At 40.7% G+C, this 22948-nt stretch overlaps 1 protein-coding gene across 1 annotated transcript; it reads right to left on the bottom strand.

The window, feature by feature from the left end:
- Positions 1-11136: 11136 nt before the first annotated feature.
- On the bottom strand, positions 11137-16524 carry LOC124254820 (QRFP-like peptide receptor). The gene is made up of 2 exons (XM_046688670.1): positions 16131-16524; positions 11137-15294 (listed from the first exon to the last, which is right to left on the bottom strand). The coding sequence occupies exons 1-2, from the start codon at positions 16522-16524 to the stop codon at positions 14615-14617; spliced, it is 1074 nt and encodes a 357-aa protein (XP_046544626.1). The 3' UTR covers positions 11137-14614.
- Positions 16525-22948: the final 6424 nt, after the last annotated feature.

Below are 22948 nucleotides of genomic sequence, written 5' to 3'. Positions count from 1 at the left end.
ATGCGAAAAACACCATAATACGAACTGCTGTAGATATTTTATACACCCGCTGGTTCCTGATCAACATGACATTTACACATTAAAGAGACCGCAATCGAAGAAAATAATTTATATATGTGTGTGTTCTGTTCGGGTATGATGTAGACGATAATTTCTAAATCCAGGTAGTAAAGACACGTTGCACACTTGTAGAAAGAAGACGTCTGTTTGGCTCAGTAATCCATGCATCCTTCAGTTCGGCGGTCAAATCTCCTAATATCACAACTGGATTTGGAATCGAAACCAGATCTCACGTGTGACAGGTAAACGTCTTTACTCGGTAACCGCACGGCTTGTTGTTATGAATATTAGTCATATTACACGTTACAAAGAACAACTTAAGTATAAACTTTGTGCTTGTAATGTGTTGAATATCGCTGCACGGAAGCGCCTCTAAAATATACAATATACGCGTAAGTGAGAACGATTCAATATGTATTATTCAATTTTGTGTGTGTAAGTAGTTATGAAAGAAATTCTTCAAAGGCATTTAGAAGTTGGTGTAGTAATTAAATACAAGACAAATCGTATGGATAACAACTTTTGTTTACCACGACGTTTCTGGGCCAGTTCTTGCACCAACTTCAGGTGGATATTGACATTGTGGTAAACAAACAAAGAAGTTGTTATTTATAAGATTTGCCTTGCATGACTCATGAAAGGTTACAATGATAAATTACAAGAACACGGACCAAACGATAGATACAAGCACACACTGTCACAGTCGTAGTCCGGTGGTGCTGGCTTTCTATGCAGTTAACGTCACTTCAAATCCCCCTCAAATAATGTGCTGTCAGCGATCATATATCTGCAATGTGAATTTTGAGGTGACTTTTGTGGAGCATTGTGAGTATTAGGGCTAAGAATAGGTCACCTAGTGATCGTACTCGGGTGATGTAGCTCGTTGCTGTACTAAGCATTCGGTTGACAAGTCCAGACTAGGACTCAGATTGTGTCAGAAAACATGAAGAGTAATGTGTGTGTGTGTGTGTGTGTGTGTGTGCGTGCGTGCGTGCGTGTGTGTGCGCGTGCGTGCGTACTTTAGCGTTGTTATGGGCGATCCGCAACTTAAATTAACAGCAACGATAATGATGATAAATTGTGCGACAACAAAGTGTTAAGTGTAAAATGAAGACATGGAAGCTCGCAGCAAAGATGTTATTCAGAGGATATATTGACATGTGCGGGATGTTGTGAGCATTGAGGAGACTGGTATGCAGTTAAGTCACAGGCAATGCACGTTGTATTTACGGGAGGATCACACATTGATGAATACGGGGTGACCATTTTTTGTCTATTAGGGGGTTTTGTAACTCATGAATTAAAGCACAATGAGAATATGAGGACCCGTGAAGATCCGGGTTAGAATTGATCTTCAGCAACCCATGCTTGTCGTAAGAGGCGACTAACGGGATCAGATGGTCAGGATCGCTGGCTTGGTTGACACATGTCATCTTATCCAAGTTGCCTAGAACGATGTTCATGATGTTGATCACTGGGTTGTCTGGTCCAGACTCGATTATTTACAGACCGCCGCCATATATGTGGAATATTGCAGAGTGTGGCGTAAAACTAAACTCACTCACTCACTTATGAGTTAAAGCATTGTCTCTCCACGCCTGCCTAAACCCTCTAGCACAATGCTGTAACTCACTACAGTCGCCTATCACGTTGGTTTAAAACTAATAACATCTAGGTTAATATGAAGCCAGTTTGACATCTGTAATGTTCTTTGTGCATTCTTACAATCACGTTTAATGTTGTATTCGTGTGCAGCTGTTATCGTTCGTCACGCTTTCATCTGGAAACCAATGACAAAGCCTTGCAGCCACATTGATATTTGAGTAGACTTGGGTTTGTCGGCGTGTGTCGTGTTACGAGATTAAGTTCGTCAAGACTCATTTGGATCAATCTATTAATACGACACTCACACACCGACCGACCATACAACAACAGATTTGTGTGACAAGGTCATGACTTTCTTCTGTTGAAGTAGATGTTCTTTATAAACTTTTGAACTTACTAATTGAAAAGAAATACTGAAATATTGAGGCCTTACTGAGAATGAAGTAAACTAAGAAGAATAGACTACTCTAGTATCAAGATCAATATAGTTTATTGTACATAAGGCCTCCGACCCATACACATGGTGTTATAATCACAGGCAAAGTATGGACATTGCAAATAGTGGAAAGGATCATAACAATGTGAAATTAGTTGACAGGACAAATCGGACTCTTTCTTAATGACAGCGAATGACAGGGCTAATTTCATGCATTCTCAGTATTTTGAACCAATATTTGATGTGTGTCAATATTTCAGTTAGCTGTGTCATGGGGGTTTGTAATTAGTCCAGTCCGGACAAGACAAGTCAGTGGTCCACAGCATGCCCTCCATCAGGGCACGATGACATACGATAAATAATAATAGGTGCATTTACAATGCGCTAAACTCCATTCACTGGGTGGATGCTCATAGCGCTAACAATCTGACAGTTATTACCCCGGATAACCCAAGTACCCATTTTCTGCTGGGTGAACAGAGGCAATTCTGAACAAACTCACTTGCCTGAAATCACATGTATCACATGTACTTCGTTGTGGGGCAGGACTGAAGTCCTAGAAACTCTCAGGAGTTAAGCTGCCAAACACGGTATCCCATCCAAGGACTATCCGCATCCAACGTTGCTTAACTTCAACTGATTTATGACCTGAACTCTATGCACAGGACCACACGGCACCACCACACAGCACACCAATACATCTCACAGCGATCACACAACGATCACACAACCGATTATACAGTGTAGGTGAGGTGAGTGACATCAGTTTGAACGTAGCGTCCAGGACTATTGTATAGCGACGCGAATGTACGTGTATGTTTACATGTGCGGTTCGTCCACGTAGATGTAAGCCCACAGTGTATACCTACTCAGACACAGTACACCGACTCCCAATCCTCCAGCCATGGGTTGTCCTCTTATTCGCCTGACACATTAACAACATTTTCTACCTCTTAACGTAGTATGACGCACCCTGGGATCGTACCACGTACCTTCCCCTCCCCAACCTGACACTCCACCCACCAGACCACAGCAGAGGACTCACACACGGCATGTCCGTGGTTCATGTGTAGCTCTTACAATAAGCATTGGGCATTTTCTGTCACGAAATCCCAAAGAACGAATTGATAAAATAATCAAATTTGATTAAAGGTAACGAATGAATATGCAAGGACCAATGTTCTATTCTGAATTATGTTTTGCTTATGATGCGGATTTGTCTCACCAGCAACGTTTTGTCAAACGATCTATACAGCTTGATGTGCAAGTATATTTGACCTGGAAATTACCGAAATTCACGAGGCTTCACATCTTGAAAGTTTAATGAATCGTTGCACATCGACAGGGGCGTTCTGCACCCACATTCGCACATCTGTCACAATTAGACAGTGATTCTTAGTTCCCTACCGCTGCGACCCGTAATACTCCTGAAATACAACGTATAAACGATCAAATGTGGACTAAACAACCCAGTGATCGGTAACACAAGCAATGATCTGCTCCTTTGGAGAAGAAAGCAACGCTGTCAACTATGTCAAATGTGTTGAAAATCAAAGCTCTTTCAGCAGTAATCTCGCTAAAATCTTGATAAAGGTCTACAGTTTAAAGGTCACTTGAGCTATAGACACGTAATTGATATCATAATTACATCAACATATACAATCAAAATGGGTTGATATTACGATGTTAGGAATTTACATTAAAGTATCTTTACTAAAATGTGAAACCCCACGAAACTATCCGGACCAGAGCTACGTACAGATACAGGTAGATTAATGTCACATGTTGCGACATGTTCACCCTACACGTGAGCGGATGCCGAACATACGTGACATTTAAGTTTAATGGCTGTTTAAATGTATCAGATATTTCTGTTTAAGGTCATACGATCCCGTTATTGAATGTCTTAAATGAGCTCTGTGCTTCCAAAACGGCAATACTTTCTCTTCAATTAGACGTGGTTACAACCACTGTGTGAGACTTCACAAACAGAAACAATGAATGTTCTTAAACCTCAAGTGAGTGAGGGAACGTTTTTTTGTTTGCTTCTTTCAACACTACATGAACGTTCATTTGTCAAAGTTTGTTTGTTGTTTTACATTGCACTCAACAATTTTTAGCTATTTGACAAATAATCAAGTGAGGACAAGGCAATCCCGTCATTGAAAACGTGGACATCGATCGACACAGTTGGGATACGATTACATGCATGAGCCAGGTCAACGAGTCTGACCAGCCGATCCCGTATGTGAATGAGTTAGTGACTGAGTGAAAACGGGTTTTGTAGTTTCTTTCACACAAAGTCATTTTAGTTTGTGCATGAATGAACAATTTAGGAGGGCATTCACGGTGTACTGAAAATCAACCAAAATCGATGCACTTTTATGTTAAGGAGGCCACCTGCAGTCCGTGCACGGTCATGAAGAAATACGAACTAACTACTTTTTGAGTACGGAAAACTCCACTCCCGTTTACGCTATAAGTTTGCTTCTTTATTGAAGTTATTTAGAGAGTTTCAGGTGGAACGTGTTTCGTCTACGATCGATAACACATCCGATCACATTTCCACACTGGATAATGAAACTGCTGTCTCGATAATCACCAGTGCGACACTTCGCTAATATGTGAAGCACCTATATTTCACAACCAATTAGGTCAGTGGAATATCTTCGGGTGTTTCCTTAATCAATGTCTCCAGGAATCACATTTGATTTGTCAGAAGATTTCCAAGTGATTAGAACTTATACGTAGCAGATGTTCTTTGATGGTTTGATGGAGTATTTCGAGTACACAAAGGGAAAATGTGACAGTCAGTGGGTCAGTTTTGGAGTACCCAGTAAGTAATTAATCACTCACTAAAGATGGCATTAGTGACGCCGAGAAGAGATATTTGTGGCATTTTAAATGTCAAAAGAAATTAGGTTCGCGTCATTTGAAACTGTGACCGCAATCATAGATCCTTGGCGTCCATACAATGGTATTCTTAAAGAGAAAGAAATTCTAGCTTCATTTCAAATCAAATGAGGTGAATAAAAACTGCAATGTTGAATAAAACTAAATGACGTACCCATTTGAGACCTTCATTCGGTGGTATTATTGTTGTCTTAATCAGTTTGTCAGTCCTTGTCAAACGAGTAAAGAAATGATATTCGTCTTTGTAAGCAATCACGATGCGCACACGTTTGCATTCTGCCGCAACCGATCCGTGAGTCACCTCCTCACTGTTCTTGAAAGACCAGAAGATGCTTTGTGGAAAACAAACCAGCACGATGTAGGATTCTCTACGAAGACACACATACACCATATCCATATACTGCAGTTTACACGATGCATGGCTTTGTTCAAATGCTTCAGGAAAAATATATAGCTTACTGTTACTGTGACAATTTGCCTTTTCGAGCATGCAATCACTGGCGACAGTGAAATGTGGCAATCACACAAAGATATTTCTATGATTGCAAATGCCGAAAACAGCATGTGGCGTTTAGCAGTTAGGAACCTATCAGGTGTTATTGGGGTTGTAGTTCGTTGCTGCATCCCCATAGCTGTATCGGGATCTGATGTTCCAATATTAGTTTCGCCCACCAACTTTGGCCTTTCAAAATGTGCCTGCCTCTACTATTCCCCATCCACGTTAGACTTTTGCACCTTAACACAACTGACACAATAACTGCCAGGATTTGTTCCTGCTGGATGTTGGCAAAATTGTCCTGAAAATATGCAACAACCTCTAGAGACCCAGGTTCGACTGCGTCATGTCTGGTGACAGTTATGTAAATTTCTACTGCAAGCTACATTACTGTCAATCTGTAGTGTTTCAGAACATGATATATATGTGGTAGATGTGTTGACTGCGTGTTATCGAAAACAGACACGTGGGACGTTGAATTACGTTGACGTTACTAATTAATTTGATATATGTACCATTCGCGTATTTACAAGCTGTCATCGAATCGCTGGAGATGGCTAGCAGTGGTGGAAAATAGAAAACACTTTCGAAGGTTTTGTATGAGACAACAACGTGATGGAGGTCTTCGTGAGACATTTTCCTTTCTAGTCAACAAAGTGATTAATGCCCTCGTGGGAAGTGCTTCTATGTGGCCAAAGAGGTATTAGAGATCTGTGTAAGCAATAAGCGTTACTTCAAGGGAGTTTTAGATTTTCATCATTCGAATACACATTTATCTTACAAAACTATTTTTTCAGTAAATGGCAACCCTGTGGCCGTGAGTTAGTCATTGTTTGAAGCAATTACGGAATCCCTCTGGTACAAAGAGACTGGACATTTAATCACGAGATAATATCATAACTGTCAACGGGACGGCGTCATGAAAACATGGCTACATCGATAGACTATTTGTCAAACACACATCTAATTTTTTAAAGGTGCGTCTTGGGAGCGATTATGTATTGCTTGAGGAACTTCAACGAACAGTCTGCTTTCAGGGATGGGATAGAAGAAACAAATCTACATCAGATATGTGTCACGATTACACATCCTATTAACATAGCTTGCTACTGGTATCCTTGAGTGTCGCTCTTTAAACATGCACAGAATGAACATCATTGACACCATCTTCAAAACAAGCTACACTGGAAATTGTTTACTGTCTTCAATTACATGCGCATATTGCAATAGTATGATTGATACACGGATGAAACACAACACGTAGATCATCACTGACATGATGTTTACACTGAGTGTTCTGTTACAAGACCTGTCCGTCCACTTGTGAGGCTTTTTTGGTCAGTAAGTGTGATCACCGTGTGCTCTTGTTACTGCTCTAAACCTCTTTGGCACAGACTGAAGGAGTCTATAGATTATGTCCGGAGGAATTATCATAAGTTGTTCCTCAGTACCTTGACCAGTTGGACGAGTATATGCGGCGTACGTTAACGTTGACCTACACCTGTCGAGTACAATGTTCAATTCGCATTCTAGACGTTGGTCGCTAAATATCGTTTCGATGTAGATTTATACACCTATAGCTTTAACGATATTAACGGTTAACAATCTACATCGATGTATCTGACTGACTGATTTTGGTTTTAGCAATATTCAAGCAACATCACGGCGGGGGACACCAGAAATGGGCTTCACACATTGTACCCATGTGGGTATTCGAACCCGGGTCTTCGACGTGACGAGCCAACGCTTTAATCACTTGGCAAAACACACACACACACACTACACACACACACACACACACACACACACACACACACACACACACACACACACACACACACACACACACACACACACACACACACACACACACACACACACACACACATCGATGTATGCAATAAACAAGAAGTTGTTATCCAAAAGTTGTATGCTTCCTTTATCGTGTTCACCCTATAATCTATTGGGTTCAGTTCCGGAGATCCTCCAAACGTTCAGTCTGACGTCCACAAGACGCTTTATTCCATCTCGACGTTGGAAAAGAAATCATCACTGAACGAGACTCGAGGTCAGTTCCTCAGCCAGTACAATGTTGCTCCATTGTATATGCAGTATTCTACTTTGAATTTCTTTTCCATGACAAGCCCGTGTAAGGTCATGGAAATGCTTTATAAAGCTGCAAACGTTCAAAACATTTTTGGCATTTCGGCGTTTAGCGAACACACGACTAATGGATGTTTATGCAAACATTGCTTTTTGTATTGCATGTGTCTTGGATAAACAAAATCAACATTCTCATTATTTCCAGTGTCTTTTTAGAACAGTGTATACATTGGTGCTGTCCACATCTGCACGTGTCACCATGTTAACCATTACCTTCGTATTTCGGATTATGGAAGTGAGCGAGGATGACTGAAAATCATGGATGACACCATAAGTAGCAGGGTACCCGCGTCTTGCTCCGTCAGTTGCTCGAGCTGTTTTGTTAGGTAGTAAAATGTGTCTGTGTTGGGTGATGCCTCACGAAGCCTCCTTTCACATTACGGCACTCGCTCTTAGTAGTAATCCGGTGGTGGTCAGTGGAAATGGGTGTCACGAACTGTACCCATGTGGGGAATCGAACTCAGACGTTGAATGGTAAACCCTTTAAGCGCCAGGCTATCCAGTTGGTCCCTGTTGAGTAGTGACAATTCTGATTTGTAACTTACTTATGTTCAGCCTCCCAGATTATGCCGTGAATGACAGGTTCTTTCAATTGCCTTGATTGGCAAAGGGCTTTGAAAGGAAAATGCATTCGTGACCTGGATCACGTCGAGCTATAAAATGGAATTGTTCCCAAGGATTGTTTTTTCTTATCTAATCACGTCTAGCTACTTTAATTTTTGTGGTTGTTGTGTCATTTCACCTTTGTTTAAAGCACTAGCTGAACGTGTAAGGTTTGATTGTTCAATGAGGTGTGTAAAGTGTGTAACAGATACAATAGACATTCCATCTTTATGTAAGCTTTCAGATCCAGGACATATCCAAATTTGAATCATAAATGTCAAAGAGTGATGTCTGATGCAAATCCCCATTTTCATTTTTGCCACACGTTTCCGACTGACTTTCCTTCGTGTGTTTGACAGGCAGCGCCAGGAGAGATGATAGGCTCAGCACCTCATGTACAACTGTTATCAACACCAGTTGATAGTGATTCTCAAAAACGATCTTATGGTATCGTCGAAATCGTATAAGATTAAATTTCTTAGGATTATTGAATGAGTCTGGGTACATATTTGTAATTATCACGTCCTACTAACAAAACCAGGGCGGATATGGGGACCCACCTTCATAAATCACACTCCTTCATGTTATAACTGGATCGACGTCTCCTCAAATTAACAATGTAGGAAGCTGTGTGTTATTCTGAGGCTGCTATGTGGGAGACGGTGTATAATTTATGATCAATGCTCCAGCATTCAACTTTACGTACTGCAGAAACTCAATTAGGGATGTCATTATGTTGTCGCATCTCAATACAAACACGTCCAGTGATTCAGATTGCGAAGAAATACATTCGAGGAACTCCTCTTAGTACCTGTTTGGGGGCAGTGGGTGTGTCGAAGGGGTCCAAAGCTTGGTGCATGTATGCTTTAAGACAAAATGAAATTTGTCTTCAGGAGCGCATCGGATGGAGTCTGTATGTGTTCTCACACTTAATCAACCATCGATCTACAATAATGATGTTCTTATTGGCACATGACCCAGGCTGCTAGATTGTTTCTGAGGGTGCGACATGGTACGTTGTGTGCAACCATTTCCTGTTTGTTTCATCTCTGTTTATCTTCCTGAACCATGCATCGTAACTATATACTTTCTACACTTTCGTAACTAAGACATTTTTTTAGACATGTGGAATCGATACCACGTCGAATCTCCAAAACCAACAGGATTTGCAGTCTCAGAAAAGGACCAATTTTAACGATGTCGAATTATGTCACTGAAATCTCTGTCTTCAAACGTTGAAAGCAATTTGTCAAAAATGGAAGTAAATGTGATCTATCTTTACTGAGGAAAATAGTATTGTGAAATGGTGGACTTATCATGGATAGCATCAAAGTGAAATTTGGAGATATGACATTTAGGCAAAAGGCTGACCTTCTCAAGAAAACTAAATGTGCTTCCGTTCTTCCTGATCTGATTCCTTATGATTACAGAATGGAAAAGTCAATTCAAGGCAATTTGGTCAAGAACGTCAAGTGCTATAATACGGTTAAGGTACGTTGATAATCTGATAACGTCAAATCGCCAATTTCCCACAGTGGTTTTCCCACCCACATGAGCTACAAATACACCACAGCAGTAAAATACACCTCATCTGGACAGATTCAGAGCCACTATCCACCAGGATGACCAAAAGGATGACTTCAGCTTTGCAATACTCAACTTTTCTTTTATATGAGTAATATTTCAACAACTCAAGCATTTAGTGTTTCTGTTAGACAACCTTGGAGATGAAGAATGATGACACTTGTTATGGATATACAACTTCTTTTATTCTGTGGAGGCGACGTTTCGACATAGATTCTAATGTCGTTGTCAAACAAGAATCAAGCATTAGAATCTATGTCGAAACGTCGCATCGTCAGAATAAAAGAACTCAACTTCTAAAATGCCCATCAAAGAAACCTTGGAGATATAACCGGGCATGCTCACAATAGTCAGTACGACGCGGTGTCTCATTTATGTGTTGACATCGCTAAATGGTTTGTACCGTAGGCGCTTTGTAATCTGATTATGGTAAGAAAAAGACTTATTGGATAGCTTATCAAGGCGTCCGGTGACCACGCCAGTGCTGAGGAGCCATGAGGCTTCGTCCTGATTCCTAGAAAACACGTCTAGAAGAACAACATTAATAAACACGGTGGAAATGTTCAGTATATAGTATCTATACATTACCATCATCGAGCATTTGGTTCTGTTATACAAAGCACAATACATGTGATGCCAACTTCGAAACAGGTCACAAACGATGGACAAAGTTACACTCACTGTCATGAAGACCTAGAGTACTCATGCCACAGAAATGATCTGATTATAGATGATCTATAATCGGTCAGAATTATCCGAAAAATATGTCACTGAGAGCAAAAGATAAATATAGTGGTTGACATTTAGTGAGTGGGTCAGTGACAATCAGCGAAGACACCAGGTGTTCGCGGCAGACTTAGTAATGCAAACATATAAAAATGTACAAAACATGCCTGTAAAAGTAACAACATGACAGGTATAGTTTCTTTAACATTTTATTGTAACAATAGTACAAAATGGAGCTGTCACAACGGTTAATGTGTAGCAAAATTAACAATACAATTATACAAGTTGTCATTGCGGTCTGGCGTACAATAAAAATACTTGTTCTGTGCGTTAGCGGTATATGGGGGTGAGAGAGGATGGATCCCCGGGTTAAAAGAAATGCCCTCAAGTTTTACAAAAAATAACATTCTGGATGGATGTCGAGTAAAATAGTGTTCTTGGCACTCATTCAAGAAAGAACGTGGTTTGTTTTGAATGCACCCTCTCTAAATAATAATCACATCCCCCACCCCCTCCCCTCCTCACCCCCTTCCACCACAATATTGAATTGTCGGTCACCGACATATAACCTTTGCCCGTGGAAAGACCTGTAATATTTGTATTAACATGATATATAATTAATAAAACCGGGATTATGTTGCACATTGAATCACACTGTAACCAGTATAAAAAGATCGATGAAGCTTTATGCATCTAACTTGGCTAATGAACTATACGTAGTTATTTTCTGTTTCGCACATACTCTGATTTCCGTTTTGTATATCAATCAAATAAATTATTTCAAAGGATCTATTAAGGACTAGTCCACAAGCGTCATAGAAAATCACAACAGCTAGGCATTGCACACGAAGACATAATCTGCTACAACAGCGATACTTGAGGTTTATGGAGTTGGTTATGGTTCTATTTGATAGAACTGTACTCGTTTTTGACTCTATGAAAGGCACTTCTCGTAGGAAACTATACGACGTCCCCTCGACGTGGTGGGCATTTGAACCGATAAATGGATTTATTCAGTGATTGGTGGTACATGCGAACAGGACATTGACACGGGAATACATGTACATCACGAATGACTACGTTTCAGCCGTGAAGACAACGTCATCCTACAATGCTTCAATGTGATAACCCGGGTTGACTGACACATTATTGTAGGTTACTGGGCGACACGAACGTCCTTTCCCGGTTCATTTCTTGTCAAATAATATTTCTATCGTCCCTGACCTGACTTGGTATTTTCTTGAGTTGCTCGGACAACCATGATATTTCACGAAAAAGGAAACAGATTCTATTCACCTACTAAATGATTTAAATAGCCAGTAGTTTACAGATTGTATAAGTTACGCGTTTCCTACTTTGCAGTGTGTACTAAACGGATGACCTAATTCACACACTGCACTTTATATAACAGAAATAGTAAAATTTCAGCCAGAACAAATTACGTAAATAAACATGGTTTTAACAATAATTTCGCAACGTTACATTTAAAACCAATCTGTCCATGATATTTTCACAAGGCAGTAATATCATAAAGACAGGCTAATACCATATTGGAACTGTGAAGATTTAGAAGAGGACGGACCAATTTGAACAGGGAACTGAAATGAATGTGACACCATGGTTATCCTGATTTGAAAATAATGTATACTCTTCATACTGCATTTTTAATGTACTCTTTAAGATATTAATAACTGTTCGCAACATTTATCATATCTACACATTTCAATTTATAAACCCTTTCCTCCTCCGTGTTGATATTCATTTGATTGAGACCATATTGCCTTAACTATCGTCATACGTACATCTGAACCAACACTCGACCCCATTTGTGTAGCCTTAATGTCTGCTTCAGGCTTTATGTATTGTGCAGATCTTATTTCGTACGACAGGAAATTAGTGCGAAATGGTTAAACAGTGTCGCGTGTGTTCAAATGGTGTCGCTAGGACTGGTACTATGAGATACCCTAGGGTCTATAAGAGCTTCAGCTGGCTCAATGTCCACTAATAACCGGGTTTGTATCACATCATACACCATCAGGAGATGCAAAACTACAAGAGACGGAATGAGATTCTTGATCAGATGTATGTACAAGAGGAGAACATCGGTCGCGCTACTGGATAAAGTTGACTAGAAACAAGATATAGAAAGCCTTGTATGATTTGCATGTAAACAATCTCAGAATTGGCGCAGTTTTTCCAAAAGGTAAACCTTTAGACAAATGAAATAATCTGAGGGAAGATATCACATTTTCATCTACCAACAACGAATCTATCAATATGAGAATGCATTTGTATCAGAACTGAGCTTTGAACGTTCCTATGTGTATTTAAGATATGGGTTGTAGGTTGATGCTGTGGGTTCTATAAATGCTTGCAATACATTACAATACACGATATATACAAATAGCCCAACACTAAACGTGAGCAAAATACACAGAAGCTGCCTGTAAAAAGGGTCTTACAACAGGTATCAGATATGAAGTTATCGTGTCTGTGAACCGATATTTTTAATGATCAATGTTTTGCACTTGCACTTGCATTGTAATGAACATGTACACCGACACACAGGTTACCTTTCGTATTTAATACTGATATATATGTGGGGTTATATATTTTAGAATGGAACAAAACTGGGGCTTTATAACCGCGTGGATTCCATTCAGTTGTTCAAAAGCTGTGCTGTTTAATGTTTTCGTGAAAATGGCAGCCAGTTCACAGATCCCGATAAATGCGTATCAACGGCACGCTGTTTGATTACGGTACGTAGCACTAAAACAACACTATCATATCAACACAGTGGAAGGAAACGGACATAGAAACTAACGCATGTTCATGAACTAAACAGAGTTGTCTGACAGGATGGTTAGGATTCCACGTTACAATAAAATCAAGTACAAAATGATACGTGTGTTCTACGACATTTCATAGTACGAACGAAACCACAGGTATGTTAGTCTACAAAACAAAGGGCTTACAACATATCAGTGATACCCTCAGTCACTCAGAAATTATAGTCGCCTTTGAAAGGTGGCCAATTGCTGTGCGCCACATGCAGCAATGCTCAAACCGTGCAATGTAACCCAATTTTCAGTGATGACACAATTGCCGTATGCAACGTACGATTCTTTAAAGTGATGATCAAACCGCTTAACACAACCGAACACAATAATGGTCAGATCGTTTAAAGTAATGTTGCACTATTTACAGCAGTGGTTAAACATATGTATTCAATGTTTAACTACTTACAGCGATGGTGACACCACTTTATTCAGCAATGCTGGTCAGTTTGCAGTGATATAACTTCCTTAACATGCATGGTAGCTTTCAGAGATGGTCAAGGTGCTTCATGCAAGCTGGCACTGCTTATAATGCAAGATAGGCTACTTACAGCGATGTTCAGGCCTCTTTCTGCACGCTTGCAGTACTCACAGTGATGATCAAGGCGCTTAATGTAGGCTTGCACCACTCACTGTGATGATCAAACCAAATAATGCAAGCTTGCTCTACTTACAGGGATGATCAAACCAAACAATGTAAACTTGCACTATATACAGTGATGATCAAGCCACATAATGCAAGTTGGCACTTCACCCAGTGATGACAAGGCGTTTCATGCAAGAAATGGAACGTGTACCGAACACTTCGTGAAATACAACAGCCTTAACCTCGCACAGTTGCACACGAATTTACACAGTTGAATGTTAAATACATGATGAACAAATATGTGTTGTGCGATTACATTATTAAAATATTTTTGGAGTGATAGGATACCCCAAATGTTCATTTAGCAATGATTACTCATTTTGTCGGGGAAGAACTGTCTGAATAACACTAAAAAGCCACGCAGAGGCTGGAGAGGCAAAGAAATTAGATAAATAAATTTTGATTTGATCGCTTCTCCTGATATCTATATACAACACAGACCGGACTTGAACCTTCGAGACTGGCGAAACAGGTAGTTGTAAGTTCCAACACTTCGCCATTCATACACATGTAGCCCAGTATGTGAGGGACGACTTCCTCTATCTTCACACGTAATCTGGTGTAGGAGAACTGAGAAACATGTTGCTTCTCCTGATATACTTCATCATACTGCGTACCTTGTCCCTGAACCGTCTGTTCAGCAGCCAATACATCACCGGGTTGACTGCACTGTGCGCATGCCCGAGCCAAAGAGCAAAGGGGAGTAATCGGACCGGTTCACTTTCTTCTGCGATGTCAACACTGAGTGATGTAATGTTGTATGGAAGCCAGCAGATCATGAATATCACTACAAGTATAATAAGCATACGAGCAGCACGCTTTCTGGAGAACAGTCTCTTTGTACTGCTGTCGGAGCTTTCCCTGCACATATCATCGCTGCAAAGAGTCCTTCCGACGTGCGCATAACAAATGGCCAGAGTACCCCCCGGAATTATGTAGATCATGAAAAGAAGAAATACACCAAATGCCTGGCGATCGTAATCCTGTGGCCAGTCCTCGATGCAAAACTGCATCACGGTTAACTCCGGCATTTCCAACGTGTCAATTTTTCTTATATATAGCAGGGGTCCCATGAAAATGGCAGATACGATCCAAATAACCAAAATAATGATAAGTGCTTGTCCCGGGGAGGTGACCCGATGTGCTGTTACAGGATGCTGAATCGAGATGTAGCGATCGATGCTCATCGCAGTCAAAGTGAAGATGCTATTGGCCACTGCAATACCTGAAATGAAGTTTGAAACACAGTTATATTCCATGTTGCATATTGGTGTAGATTAACAGGGCTTACCATAAAAGCACGTTTGAAACATATTCCATGTCTCAATTTGGATGTGTATAACTGACTGACTGACTGAGTTTGGTTTTACGCCGCTTTTAGCAATATTCCAGCAACATCACGGTGGGGGACACCAGAAATGGGCTTCACACATTGTGCCCATGTGGGGATTCGAACCCGGGGATTCGGCGTGATGAAACAACGCTTTAACCATTAGTCTCCCCCACCGCCCCGGATGTGTATAAAGGGGGCATACAAAGACCACGTTTGCTACACAATAATATTCCACGTTGCACTGGGGTCTATACAAACAGGGCAAACATTTGAAATTCTGGTAAAATTCCACGATGCACCATGGTGAATATACATTGTGCATACGAAAACAACACGTTTGAAACACAGTTTATATTCCACGTTGCATCATTATATGTGTAAACTGGGCGTTGGAAAACAACATGGTTATATTTCACATTTCAGTATGGTGTACATGAACATGGCATACCAAGGAATCACATTTGAAACATAGTCAATTTTCATGTTGCATAATGATGTATATCAAATGTATATCCAAAAAGTAGCCAATACATATATGATTAACTTTCAATCTGTTTAAACTTTTGATTAGTTTGTTTGCTGTTTAGAATAACAGTTGTTTGACATGTTAAGATATGTCCATCAACTGTTTTGATGTCATTCGTTTGGAGCAGCAGCATAAGGTATCTAATCAATAAAAAAGGTTCCAGCCAAAGTACACAGATGGATGGACATGTATATGAACTTACCTTGCAGAAACACTATAGCTTTACAGAGAAATTCCCCGTATATCCACAATCTATATATAATAGTCGTTATGGCCATCGGCATACAGAATAGTGTCACCATGAGGTCGGCGGCAGCTAGGTTCAACAAGTAGTAGTTCTTGGCCTTCCTGACATTCTTGTCACTTGCTACAGTGCAGATTATCAGTATATTCCCCACGAGTCCAACGAGAAAGATAGGAGCATACAGTGACAGTAGAATCACTGTCCTGTACGTCATACGAGTGTAGTAGCTGTGCTCGAAGTCCTGAAGTATGTCCTCTGCCCCCGTGAAGTTGTAAGGGTATCCAAGAAACGCCGTGAAGTTCTTGGACTCCAACAGGTGCTTGTAGGAGTTGTATTCTTGTTGCTGATCCATCCCGGATGCCACCGAATCGGGGAGGATCTGCAAAAAACAAAAGTCCCATTTATAACCACATATATGCATATAAACATCAGTATCCTTACATCCAATGGTTGAAGTGAAAATGCAAAGTTCAAGAAAGTTACAGCAAGCAATTCGTCTAAAACAAATCTTCAATGGCAATTTTCAAAATATGCATAAATGATACCTATGAAATGACACCTATTTATGGTATGACACTTATTAATGGTTGGTCATTGACATCAGTGGTTGTACTGTACACGCTGTCTATCTGAACGGTCCACTAATACGACTGGGCATGAACGCATCGTGTAACATTGGTCGGAGACTGCAGGTATATTGATCTTCTTCAGACAGAGCTAATAACAATGGAAGATTCATTTCTCGGGCACAATCCAATGGTCAGATGGAGATACATGTAGTACGTTGATGAAGATGACCAGTAAATGACCGACATGTGACCTCAATGACATTGATTTGTGACAACATATTTTGTGAGGCTGGTAGAGCATTAGAGAGGAGCTTTGATATACAGGCATAATATACCAGCAACTGATCACAAGAAAATGTTAGTGCTTATGGAACAGGTCAGGCATATGATGGCCAGCGAATCGTGATGGATAATTTGGCATTGATGTCTTCAGGTTCCAGTACAAATATATTAGGATAAATATGTAATTTTTGTTTCACGGAAAATGTCTCGTTGACCAGTTACACAATCAGCAGCACTTTTTGCATCACGGGTTTTGTTGGCCAGCCTAAACCTAAAATGGCATTGTGTATTTCACAACCTAAACCTAAGAGAAATGTTTCTTATGAATTATTGGGGTTCCTGAGATTTCTACACTAAACACTTCCGTGCTTCTAGGCATCAGTTATCCCAGAGTATGCACAAAGTGAGTGATTCAGAGGGATTTAATGACGTTTGGAACAATATCTCAGTTGTAACACAGCTGCCAGTTTGACATGGGCGCTTTAGGGAAACCCGCGAACATGTGTACACCTTAGTTAAAGTGTGTAGAAAGTGAGTGAGTTTAGTTTTACGCCGCACTCAGCAATATTCCAGCTATATGGCGGCGGTATGTAAATAATCGAGTCTCGATCAGACAATCCAGTGATCAACAGCATGAACATGGATCTACGCAATTGGGAACTAATGACATGTGTCAACCAAGCCTGACCACCCCATCCCGTTAGTCGCCTATTACGACAAGCATGGGTTACATAAGATCAATTTTAACTCGCATCTTCACCGGTCCTATGTAGCAAGTATGACAAACGAAGGTTCATAATCAGGTATATTCTAGGTTTCTAGGGATCCTGGGCGGCTAAAGGACGCAATTCTGCTCAGCAGAACCTATTGATAATGTGGGAGTACGGCATGATTCGGTGATGATTATATATTGATGCCATAATTCCACTCTTGTGTGTCTGAAGCACAATTAAAAGCGCGTGTAGTTATGTCACGCAACATATTCTATTCACTGTGATTCGTAATCGTATCTGTCACGAATTCAGTATTTACGTTGTAAATGGCATGGTCTCATAATGAGATTCGTAAATCTTGTGCAGCACGGTTTAGCAAATGTCAGAGGCTATTTCAGGCGCACAGCAGAGGGCTGTATTGACAACATAATGAAACGACAAGGACGCGGAGCAGTACAAACCTTACAACCAAAACATGACGATTGTACATGTATACATTCACACATCCCCGTTTGTCGACCGTGTACGTTGTACCACTGGCATAAAGGCTTAAACTTGATGGACCAATAAAATCTGCAGGGTAATGCTCTCTGCCAACGATAACACAGGAAATGATGGTAATGTACAATATTGCACATGCATGAATAGGACAGGTTTGACAGTAGTTGATGTCAAAATTGGAATGTATGGACTGCGTATGGAAATGGAAAGTTGAGAGCACAGGTATAAAAGCAATTGGTGAAGGACAACGTTCAGTCATAATGGCAATCCATCAAGACTCAGTAGCGGCTGTTACCGCTATGTACCCGGAAAATTGTTTCCATCTTCCCTTCATATCATGTCACAGGTGGGGTGGTGGGGTAGCCTAGTAGTTAAAGAGTTCGCTCGTCACGCCGAATACCCGGTTCGATTCCCCACATGGGTACAATGTGTGAAGCCCATTTCTGGTGTTCCCCGCCGTGATATTGCTGGAATATTGCTAAAGCGACATAAAACTAAGCTCACTCATGTCACCGATGGTATGCCAGTGTGGAGTACCAAAGGGGAGCGTGGAGTACCTATGGGTGAGTATGGAGTACCCAAGGGTGAGTATGGAGTAATCCAAGGGTGAGTATGGAGTACCCAAGGGTGAGTATGGAGTAACCGAGGGTGAGTATGGAGTACCCAAGGGTGAGTATGGAGTAACCGAGGGTGAGTATGGAGTACCTATGGGTGAGTATGGAGTACCCAAGGGTGAGTATGGAGTAACCGAAGGGGGAGTATGGAGTACCTATGGGTGAGTATGGAGTAACCGAGGGGGAGTGTGGAGTACCTAAGGGTGAGTATGGAGTACCCAAGGGGGAGTATGGCGTACCTATGGGTGAGTATGGAGTACCCAAGAGTGAGTATGGAGTACCCAAGGGGAGTTCGGAGTACCTAAGGGTGAGTATGGAGTACCCAAGGGGGAGCGTGGAGTACCTAAGGGTGCGTATGGACTACCAAAGTTTGAATATGGAGTATCCAAGAGGGAGAGTGGCGTACCCAAGGGGGAGAGTGGAGTATCCAAAGTAGAGTGGAGTACCCATGGGTGAGTATGGACTACACAAGGGTGAGTATGGAGTACCCAAGGATGAGTATAGATTACCCAAGGGTGAGTTTGGATAACCCAAGGGTGAGTATGGAGTACCCAAGGGTGAGTATGGATTACCCAAGGGTGAGTATGGATTACCCAAGGGTGAGTATGGATTACCCAAGGGTGAGTATGGAGTACCCAAGGATGAGTTCGGAGTACCCAAGGGTGAGTATGGATTACCCAAGGGTGAGTATGGAGTATCCAACGTGGAGTGTGGAGTACTCAAGGGGGAGCGTGGAGTACCTATGAGTGAGTATGGAGTACCCAATCGTTAGTTCGGAGTACCAAAGGGTGAGTATGGAGTACCCAAGGGTGTGTGTGGAGTATTTAAGGGTGCGTATGGAGTAACGAAGGGTGAGTATGGAGTATCCAAGGGGAGGGTGTGGAGAACCCAAGGGGGAGTGTGGAGTACTTACGCTCCCTTTACATGTAATTACATGAGTTAGGTTATTGCATTAAACGAGTAACGCACGACCATAAATAATTAAATAAATATGAGCAATAATGACTAGGAATGACTCCTAGAAACGTATTGGAATCAGTTGTCAAAACAATCCCTTTGACCATCCGTCACCGGGTCATCGATCCGCCCGAAGCAAGAAGACCGATGTCGTGATGTTTCGCCATTCGAATAACACATTATCTGGCCACAGGCATGTGTCTAGATGAAACGGAGACATCACAGAGCTGAAAAGGTCAAGACGATGTCTTTGTCTTTCGCTTTCTCTCGTTATAAATGTATGACAAATCTATTTATGATCCTTTAGAAGTAAACACATCTGCGAAAAATTGAACAGGGGCATAATGTTGGCCGCCCTGACATGACAAAGGGGGGCAACTCTTACACAGCGCCACCGGAGTACCAAGCTGGTACAAATATCAGGTATCTTCAAAGCTGTTCTTATTTTAAGGATATAAAAAATCGCTTACTTTCAGTATCGTTTACTTACCATTTTATCGATGTCCCGTGGAGATCGTTTTGGATTTGCATTTATAGTGAACTGTGAATACTTGTTTCCCAAAACATGCATTTGAAAGTACACGCATTCCAGTGGAATCAAATTATAGAGACAGATAATAGTTGAGCGTAATCTGTTGCTTCCTGTTTACTGAAACGTACATCACACAACATGGTGGACGCTGACTGTACACATATACTTTTGAACTATAAAGTACATATTTTATTCTTATGTAAGCATTATAGTTTTCAATATTCGACTGTGCGTGTAGTTAGTTTTAAAAATGTATACCGTTAAAAACATAATCATCACTGAAAGAATGATGGAGCTATCTCGTATCCAGGGCAACCAAAGGTGTGTAAATCCTTCGTTGATGCTGAGGTCAAGTACTGTTGGACCAACAGCAGGCAACAACAGACCAACACTAGGCAAAGGGTGATAAGATATGGGGGAATTCTCCTTGGGTTACTGCTAGTGACCGTCAACGACCAATTGCTCCTAACTTAGAGATAGAAAATGGAAATTGTTTGAAATAATAACTAAAGCCATACCGTGGAAGTCTTACACGAAACACAGCTTAAGTTCGAGATAGCATCACTGATAATGATTTATTCTATCATAAAACTGTGGATAAAAACTTTTCATAGCTAAATGAACTTAGTACCAATGGCTAAGAGTAAGATAGTTTTGGAAGGTCGAAAGACTGCACATGTAACTGATAAAAGAAATAACAGAACTGGTTGCGGCAACGTAAAGATTCCTGGCTTAAGGCAAATGACGTTATTATTAAGTTTCACTTCTTAACTCACAGGTAAAGGCCTTGTCACGGAACAGTTTATCATAATCATTCTTGTGATGTTCATGTATTAGGAACTGAAAAGGGCTCACATAGTACTTTAACACGTGTATTTCAGTTGTAGTTTTGCAATGTAAACTGCAGTGATGTGTAAACATGTTCTACCTTCTCAGATGGTGACCTTTAAAATCTTCTGAAATGGTAAAATGGCAGATATAACAGTACTTAAAAACCACTAACCGCGATGTCTCAGTTTCAAGGATCAAATTTCCCCATCACGAAGTCGTAAAAACGTGTCGTGTCAACAGAATGCCAATATTAGTCCGGTAAAAATAGACTTGCAGTTTTTCACAAATAAGAGTGAGTGAGTGAGTATGGTTTTACGCCGCTTTAGCAATATTCCAGCAATATCACGGCGGGGGACACCAGAAATGGGCTTCAAACATTGTGCCCATGTGGGGAATCGAACCCGGGTGTTCGGCGTGACGAGCGCACACTTTAAACCCCACCTCCCTCACAAGCAGAATGTATTGGACTATAGGTACATATTTGATTTCTTTTCGTCATATGTTCAGACAGATTTTGGCCAGAATATCGGGATATAGAGATAAATTAGGAAGGTACTTACTAAGGAATCAGTGTGAATGATCTTTGGTTAGCGTAATGGTAATGGTTATAAGTATATAGAATGAAGTCTCTAATTTCATAGAACTTTATAATCGAAAACTCCCATCAATCCCAATGCGTTAAAACAAATGGTTAATTATCATATTTGTCTGAAACCACATTTGCTTTATCGACGTCCTGTTGTAAAGAGTTTTCTCGAAGAATTCACCATCCCATAGGGATTATTCAGAAGCAAAACTCTCATAATGCAATAACATTATAACAGAGTCGGTTGTGTCTTTTGGTGACATCGAAAGCAACTTGATAGCCTTGTACCAGATAACTACAATACTACTGGCAATGAAAGTATCAATGGATCTGGTGACATTACACAGGTTACACAACATAAAGGACCAGGGCCTCCTTTAACAAAGCAGTAAGGTGATCGTAAGTCATTAATTAAGGTAACCTTAGTGCAATGTTAAAGAATAGGAGTTAAGGTTAACCTTAGTAAAGGTTGCTTCGTGAAAGGAGCCCCTTGTCCTTAGCAACGCAATCATTAACGACAATGACCTCTCTGAACCCTCATATCAATGGTTCAATCTGCAGATTCGCTTAAACATGTGTCCAAAGATTACCCAAATGGGTCTACCAAAATAACTCTCATTGAACGGATTCAGTGCTTCCCTTCAAAGAAGACGTCTATCCGCCTACAGAAAACATAGCAGAGTGAGTAGGAGTTCACATCAGAAACCATTATAATACTGTGACAATCGTGAGGAATGTTGTACGTTAAATATTTTAGTCCTGAATTTAGGTTATGTGAGTATGTGTTCACGTGCTGATGGATTTACGTGTTCGTGCGTCGATGCTACGTGGTTCAAACATCATTTATGGATTTCATTGACGTAAACAGGTAACGGAATCGATCATTGATAATTTCTAAATGCCAGTTTCTTGAAACAGCCGTGCTGCTGGTCTATTTGTGGAGGCCGAGTGTGAAAATGGCGTCTATAAATACTTTTTAGCGTGCTCTAGACAATGCTGTTCAGCTGGTCAATACACAGTCAGCGAGATTTCAAATCAGAGCTTGATGAAACCCTAGGATGTTTCAAAATGACAATGGATATTAACAAGGCTTTAACAGTAATACACAGGTGGCATAAACGGACATGTTTTTCAGATCTTAGTGGCGGTTTACGGAATTAATGAATTTGTAATGTAACCCGTATTATAACT

Source organism: Haliotis rubra, unplaced genomic scaffold, assembly GCF_003918875.1.
Source record: "Haliotis rubra isolate DU_JTF1 unplaced genomic scaffold, ASM391887v1 Scf115, whole genome shotgun sequence".
Lineage (NCBI taxonomy): Eukaryota > Metazoa > Mollusca > Gastropoda > Lepetellida > Haliotidae > Haliotis > Haliotis rubra.
This window is presented reverse-complemented; position numbering and strand designations above follow the sequence as displayed.

Bases quoted from the DNA above. Each gene is read 5' to 3' on its own strand.
- LOC124254820 (XM_046688670.1), bottom strand. From the start codon at position 16,524: ATGGATCAGCAACAAGAATACAACTCCTACAAGCACCTGTTGGAGTCC. The intron at 15,295-16,130 runs GTAAGTTCATAT...ACTTCATTTCAG, and splicing joins AGCTATAGTGTTTCTGCAAG to GTATTGCAGTGGCCAATAGC.